Source organism: Eucalyptus grandis, chromosome 11 (assembly GCF_016545825.1).
Source record: "Eucalyptus grandis isolate ANBG69807.140 chromosome 11, ASM1654582v1, whole genome shotgun sequence".
Classification (NCBI taxonomy): domain Eukaryota; kingdom Viridiplantae; phylum Streptophyta; class Magnoliopsida; order Myrtales; family Myrtaceae; genus Eucalyptus; species Eucalyptus grandis.
Window position 1 is genome coordinate 39,194,077 of NC_052622.1, and position 7,779 is coordinate 39,201,855.

General features: G+C 38.8%; 1 protein-coding gene across 3 annotated transcripts; it reads right to left on the reverse strand.

Annotated features, from left to right (window-relative positions):
* Window positions 1–4,136: 4,136 nt before the first annotated feature.
* LOC104441253 lies at window positions 4,137–7,779 on the reverse strand. Of its 3 annotated transcripts, XR_005547258.1 has the most exons (3): window positions 7,233–7,777; window positions 6,882–6,963; window positions 4,137–4,526 (listed from the first exon to the last, which is right to left on the reverse strand). XR_005547258.1 is itself a non-coding variant. In XM_039304081.1 (2 exons), exon 1 carries the CDS (start codon window positions 7,530–7,532, stop codon window positions 7,272–7,274), a length of 261 nt encoding a protein of 86 aa, XP_039160015.1. In that variant the 5' UTR covers window positions 7,533–7,779; the 3' UTR covers window positions 4,137–4,526; window positions 7,233–7,271. The 3 variants fall into 3 exon arrangements, 2 of the variants coding, with proteins under 2 accessions (XP_039160015.1, XP_039160014.1); XM_039304081.1 differs by lacking the exon at window positions 6,882–6,963 and having other exon boundaries at window positions 7,233–7,779; XM_039304080.1 differs by lacking the exon at window positions 4,137–4,526 and having other exon boundaries at window positions 6,535–6,963.

The following is a 7,779-nucleotide window of genomic DNA, read 5'->3' on the forward strand; positions in this document are numbered from 1 at the left end:
TAGTCATTTAATTTAATTTAAATAAAAATTTAATAAAAATAATAAAAATGACATGTAGGAAATAAAAATTAATTCAAAAATGTCACTTTAAAACTTTTTGTTAGTCAAATTGACAAAGTTAAAAGAATGACTTAATTGCACCAATCTAACAAGTTTTAGGACTTGACTAAACTTTTACAAATTTTAGGACTTAATTATACTTTCACGATAAGTTTTAGTACTTCCAATGAATACATACTAAAATAATAATTCGAATTATTAAGTTTCATTTTCCATGTTCGTGAATGTGTCTAACTATTTTGGTTTTGAAATTAGTTCAATAATGTATTTCAAATGAATTCAGGTTATGACCCAAAATTAAACTAAATCATTAAAAGCCTGTTGCTTTACTTACTACCTGAATCAAAGAGAAACCTAGCTCAAAAAGACCCGAAACATTTGGTTGAGGCCAATTTGAATTTCGGTTCATATGATTTTCTAGGCACATAGAATTAACAATTCTTAGATGATACACGAGTGATTCACATGTCATTGAGCAAATTTCTACCATACAGAAAGTTTGACATGACACGATTTTGTGTGCATACATGATCGTAACTCGGATTATATCCATGATCAGTAACTTTTCATAGGAATATGTTGGATCACCTCACAAAAGCTACTAACAAATGACCAAATCACTGTCGGTAGTAAACATTGTCGAGAATTGGAAAGTTTATCGATAGTAGTAAAAGTATCAAGTCCTGTGCTGAGTGTCCTCATATGTATGGTTTTACTCGGATTAGTACTTCTTAGTCTTGGATTTATTCTCCACAAAAACATTATAACCTAAACCTTCATTTTTATGCAGTGGGAATAGTGCAACTCTTCAACTTTGAGCACAGAACATCATCTATTATTTTCTTTGGATATAATTATTTATTCTTTAACTTAATGCAATGAAGCCCAAGTGCAATCAGTTCCTTCTATGGGAAACTACCTAAGCGACAGCCGATCTTGCCTACATGGCAACTTTGGAGGTTGGCAAGAAAGGAAACTCAAAGAAGTGATGGAAAGATTTAGGACTCCAAAGATCTAGATTATTGGGACATCACAGATAGGTCCTAAACCCTTTTTATCTATCCAATATGTCCATGCAAGTCTCGTAATTGGGACATTCCGTGAATCAGTCGGGGCGACATTTCAAAACTCTATTGCTACATGCAAGATATATCTATTTTGGTTATTCTTGATTTGACCCTAGTGTTACTTTGACCTAACTAGATGTTGGATACAAAAAGTTTAACCTCATTAAAATCTTCAAAGGACTATTTTGTAAATGGAAATAGATCCAAAGATTGAATCTTTCAATAACCAGGAGACCAAGAACACCTCAACCGGGAAAGAACTAAGAAGAAGACCATAACTGTGCCCGTAGAAACGTGAGCATGCTATTTGGGAACAAAAGAAAATCATGAAAAGTACCAAAAATAGTCATAAACCTATTGCGTTAATATTAATTCAGTTTTAAATCTTTCAATTTAACCAATACATCTTAAACATTTTTCACATTGGTACAAATTTAGTTTATCTAGCTAATTTAGACCAAAATTGCTAACGTGGATGCCAATGGACCAATAGCTTGGTCAGCGTTGACATGGACATTTTCAATAATATTTTAATATTTTTTTAATTTATTGAATATTTTAAACAATTTTTTGAATTTTTTTTCCTTTTTTTTTTTCCTTTCCTTTCCCTTTTCTTTTCTTTTTTTCTTTTTTCCAATGACCATCAGCTACAGCCATGGTCGGCAAGGGCTAGCCTTGCCTGTGCGAGGTCCCCATTACCAAATCTAGCAAGGCCAACCCTTGCTTAGGCCAAGACAACCTCGTCGTGCCTCACCTGAGTGAGGATTGGCCTTGCCAAAACTAGTGAGGGGGAGCTCTCCTAGATGGTCGACACTTATTGTCGCCTAAGTAAGGCCGACTCTCATCGGCCATGGCTAAGCACGGTGGCCGACGATGGCCACCAGCGAAAAGAAAAGGTAAAGAAAAGGGAAAGCAAGAAAAAAGTTATTCAAAAAAATCAATTAATTTTAAAATATTATTAAAGTATTATTAAAATGTTCATGTCAACGCTAACCATGCCTCTTAGGATAACTAATGTCTATGTCGGCATTTTCCGGCATATATTGGCAAGATGGATTGAATTTGTACCAATATAAAAATGTTTAAGATGAATTTAATCCAATTGAAAAGTTTATAATTAAATTGGTACTATTACAATAGGTTTAGAACTTTTTTGGTACCTTTTCCAATGAAAATCATATAAATAAAAATTATATATCCCGAGGCATGGCGCGGGTATTTTCCTACTATATGCATCAATCTCAATGCATGGTATTTCCTATGGTGTTCGAGTCCGAGATCATTGTTCTCAATAAAGAAGCAATTGTGATTCGTTGGTACATGAATGACTTGTTGCAATTCGTTGCCGATGTCGATTACATGTTGCAAATTGTTCGGATCTGGAGAAACTTGTCATGGTATTTCAGGAAGCTGCAAAGCTTTTCAAAGAATATGAGGATGTTGATGAGGATGAAGATGAAGACTTCGTTTCTATGGAGTAGTCTATGCGTATGTCCAGAACTATGTTTAATTTTTTAACTGTCGTAATGATTCATAGAACATCGATGTAGTACTATTTTAAAAAAAAATTGTCCTAATCACAGGGATCATATATTAGAATATTTGATATGTCATGTGCTTAATTAAATTTATGAGAAATTTAAGTTAACTAATTAATGGGTAAAAGAAAGATAAAAAAATTAATCAAAGATGGCCAAATCGATCAAATGTGGCGAACGTAATGTCGTCCCTATAGGCTAATGTGACCTATCGTGATTAATATAGATTTGTCTCCATAGACAACCAAGGGCGACGAAATTGTCTTAACCACTATAGTATCAACGACGGCCACCCGTCCCGTTGAGTATTTATGGTGACAAGAATTAATTCCGTTGAAAGTTCAGTATCAACAGCAAAAAAGAATAAAAAAAAAATCACTGCCGCTGCTGCTAAATCCAGTGGCGAAATGTACATTTTGGTCCTCGTGTATTAACGTTGAGAACTTTTCGCAATAAAAACATGGGGGGTGGAATTTTCATCGCCATTGCTTTTGGCGACAAAATCTTTAGGACCCACGACGACAAATTGAGCAGATATTTTCTGGTGCATTTTCAGCCAGAACTGTGATTTTTAGGTGTAGAAAAGTATGCTGAGCATTTTTCCAAAGTCTACGGACCCCACAACACCCAACAGATAAAAAGAGGGAAGAGCCTTGAAAAGGAAAGGGGCGGGCCTTCCCGCAATTCCTCTCTCCTCTTATTTGGTAGAAGTTGTCTCCTGCAAGTTTCATGCCATAATCATTTTTGCTCACTGTAGTTTAAGGGACCCCAGGGTTCTGTATTCCAAAAATTGTGCCGACACTTACAAAATACAAATACATCAGAACGTGCAAAATTGCACAATATGAACTTTCCATGGAGAAACGACGAAGTTTAGGTGAAAATGTACGATTGCAGGAGATCATTCGAGTTCCTATCATGGAGATCGACTTTGAAATCGAAGATGGAAACAATCTACTCATCACAAGAATTCACAGGAAAGGTACAAAATTGACAAAATTGAAAAGATTTGGATTGCGTACTCCGCCAGTGGAAATCAGTTAACAGAAATATCACCAGTAGGTTACAGATCGAATGCCCTAAATCGAGAAAAGCACGTGATTTTTGTGCAATTCTAGACCATATAGCAGTAATGAAGAATGCTAGATCGGATGATGTTTGGACACTCATGTGAGGATGGCATTCCACAATAAGCATCTTCAATTGGATGATATGATAGAGAAGCGGAATAGCTTTTACAAACTCCGATGAGAAGACTCGACTCTACAGCGGAGATCATCGAAAAGATTAGGGAAAGACTTATGGAAGACAGTGAAGAGACTAAAAGGAAAAATCTGGAAAATCCAGATCTTTTGGGGATCTCAGCAGAACTGAAAATTTGATAGATTGTTGTTTTCTCTGTCATGTCATGGACATCTCCAGCCCTATTTGATGGGACCGCATGCTTTTGACCTGCGCTCAGGTGAGAAGATTAAATAAAAGAAGAGAGTAGAGCAAGCTCTGAAACATCATTGGACACAGGATCAAACACAATCCTTCAGTGCGAGTTTCGAAAACATCGCTTGTTTACACGACCGAAACTGGTCATTAGAGCAATTGTTGCACATGAACATCATCAACCAAGTAAGACTATAATCTTTTAACACGTGTTTGCTGGAAATATGCAAGTCAACCTACTGACCCACCATAAGACTAAAGATAAAACTATAAGTTGATATATACAAGGGAAAATATTGTGCAAAATCATATGCGACCTCCCCAAGAAATATGCGTGCAATATTTCTTCATAAAAGATCGAAAGCTGGGCTGCCAGAAGCAGTGTAATGAGCAATATGCCTTTAGATCCTCTCACTCGTACAAACTGCAAATTTTCAAAAGAACAGGCGTTTAGTCAAAGAGAGAAACTTAGAGTGAACACTCCAAAATGGCTACATAAAGAATAACTAGGAAAACCGCAATTATAAAGAGAAATTGGTGGACTAGTCATGACACTGGCTTCCAGAAATTACTTACTTTCTGAAAAGCATACTTTGCAAGCTATTTCCTTAAGGATATAATATTATCCAGTGCATTTTCAAAGGCTACAAAGAGGAGAAAGCAGGAATACCAATGATGCAGACTTGAAAAACACAATTCCTAGTTAAAAAACATTATTATGTCCTATCATGGATATGCATGAAAACTTTCAATTGGTAAACTATAGCGGTATCCATGTCAAACTGAACAGTTTAACTTCCATAAATACAGTAAAAAAACAACCAATTGAACAGTGGGTGCCTGTGTAGCCAACCCCTAATGATGAATCTCCTGCTTTATTGTTCGCAACTCCACAGTAATGCCTCGCAGAGACACCAGTGATATCAGAATTTTGGAGATCAATTTTTAGATAAGTCATCAATAGGTGCTCGTCCACCCACACTATTCTGTGTTTGTAAATAAGAAGAGATCCTATTTTAACTATTCTTAGAAGCCCAACATCTAAAATCATTAATAATAGCGAGTTATAAACAAACTCGAAATTTGTCAAGAATGTTGAACTATGAATATCTCCAATGCAGATGGCACTGCACACTAATTTGCCGCAACACTTTTAAACATGTATTACTGAATGCATCTACCAGCAGAGGCTGTAGCAATCACAATAACAGGATCTACACAGTGAAGAAAAGTAACAGTAGTAAAGCAAAACTTTCTATTGCTGAGCGCGTGTGAGAATAAAAAGTGAGTAGAGTTTGTAGTTCTCCAAGATTATCTCGTGTCTTATGAGCATGTAAGTTGTGATATAAATGTTTTCCAATTTGGTGATCACGATCCTGACCAACAGCATGAATATGAACTTCACCAAGTTGCCGGTGAGTCAACTAAGGTGACCCAGGACAGTACTTCATTTAATTCCGGCAGAAACTTTGCATGTCAATTTTTATTTAGCTATTCCTTCATTGCTCTTTCATCTTTGTTAAGAATGGGAAGGAGAGGGGAACAAGAAAGCAATAGAACATGCGCATCTTCTGCATCATGTAAAGCAGACGCACTTCACAGTATTCCTTTCACAGGCTTCGTCATGTCAAATAACTTGTGAAAGCTGCCAATAGCAGCCAAGGAAGTCAAAGTTGCTCTATGTACATAGAGAACTGTCAAAGGAAGTTCTTCAGGTAGGTGATGGGGGAAAATTGATTCCTCAGTCAATTTTGTGCCTATCCATGGACACTGTTAATCTGTTCATAGACAACTGGAACTGAAATTTTCTGCGGAATCCACATTGTGCATAGCATCTATGGAACTGTGCATCTACAAAAGTTCACTAAACCAAAGGGACCGAAGAATCAATCTCTAGCATGAAAGTAGGAGGACAATTAACAACCAGACTCCAGCCCAAGCCCCTCGTGCCATTATCAGTATCCATATCTAAGGTCATAATGATGGCTTTCATCTACATTAGGTTCATTTAAGCTTTTTCTTTAATAATAGTATATATAGATTCCTTAAAGTTAGTTAATGATTATTCTTATTCCGATTCAACTTCTGTCTTACTTGAATACTCCTAATACTCAAGAGTCCTAAAAGTATGAAGTGATTCTAAAAATGAAAGGGACAGGTTAAGCAATTATCTGTCATCCTCCCCCTACCATAATCTAGTAAGCATTTCCAGGTGCAGATTCCATCATCATCAAAGAACTATTATACGTTTCTTACATTTAAGAATTCAGATTTACAAATCCAGGAGAAACTTGAGTATGGAGTTACTAAATTATCTAGGCATTTACATACACTTGAAATGCTACCATATTAGCTATCGGTCTTCAAGCATCTCTTCTGTTTCGAATTGGGAGGTAACTTTCTGCCATCAGAACATAACATCCGAGAACCTATAGACTAATAATTTACATTCACTGAGATAGACATTGACCAACAAAAGAATAATACCCGGAAAATGTTTATAGACTAAAAATGATGCCCGATTCCAACAAGGCAGAATCATCCTTTTGATTTGCCCTCTTTTTAATCTTTTGACAGCACAACATAAGTACACTGATCCCCACTAGGCACCTTACATAAGTACATTTTTACAATACATCACCAATCAGGGTAAGTTTGATCATTTAATGGAGAGCCAAACAAAGAAATGACAAAGTGTAGTCAAATGCCTACATTGGAAGTAAACAAATACTCGTTCGTAGAGTAGGAAAATGTTCCTGCTCGTGGTAAAGGCAATGACCCGACGGTTCACTCGGAGCCTGAAACGCAACCTTCAGTCAACCTTCGAGACTGCTTTCCTCTGTCTGTCAGGTTTCAAGTGACTGATCAAATCAACAAGAAAAGGAATCAAAACTCGAACGCTGTTGTTATAAGCTCAAGACAAACATGAAAGCAAGATATTCATGGAGCGAATGACGGACTACAGGTCCGCAATGCCTGCATTCAACACGGCAACAAGCGCACACACGATACCGATTCCACAAAACTCCAAACAACATCAGCAATCAAAATACACAATCGCACGATGTCGCTACAGGGTGCAAACGAATGCGGAACGCAGTAGAAAGAGCGAATTTGAAGAGGAAATCACCCAGAGGGAAATCGCGGCATCTAGGGTTCTCGAGGAGGATTAATCGCGTTGATGGGAAGCGAGACAGACGGAGAGATCGAGCTGCGCCTGCCGGCACTGGGAACGCTTGAGGGCGGTCCCGCCGCTGGCGCAGAGGCTGCGGACGGCCTCCGACTCGTCGGGGCAGACCTCGGACACCAGGCACTGGGCTAGGGCGCTGTTCAGGTGCCGGCACGCCGAAGCGCGGGCGAGATCCGACGGGACGCGGCGGTGGCACTCGCGGAGCGCGCGGTGCAGCCGCTCGCACCCTCGAGCCTCCATGGCATGACCTTCGCGTGGAGGCGCGCGGGTGGTTCGAGGGAGGCAGAGGGAAAAATGCAAAATGGCGCACCCGCGCAGGGAAACGACGGCGTTTCAGAGGACGGCGACGGCGACGGCGACGGCGACGGCGGATGAGAGACGCTGTTCCCGTGACGCCGACGCCCCCGCACTTACGCAGATTAGAAGGGTGGAATTGCAACGTCCGGCCGGCGTCCGCAACTTGCTTTTGGCCTTCCGATGATCCGTT

Excerpts from the sequence above, each read along its gene's own strand:
- LOC104441253 (XM_039304081.1), bottom strand. The coding sequence starts at position 7,532 with ATGGAGGCTCGAGGGTGCGAGCGGCTGCACCGCGCGCTCCGCGAGTGC.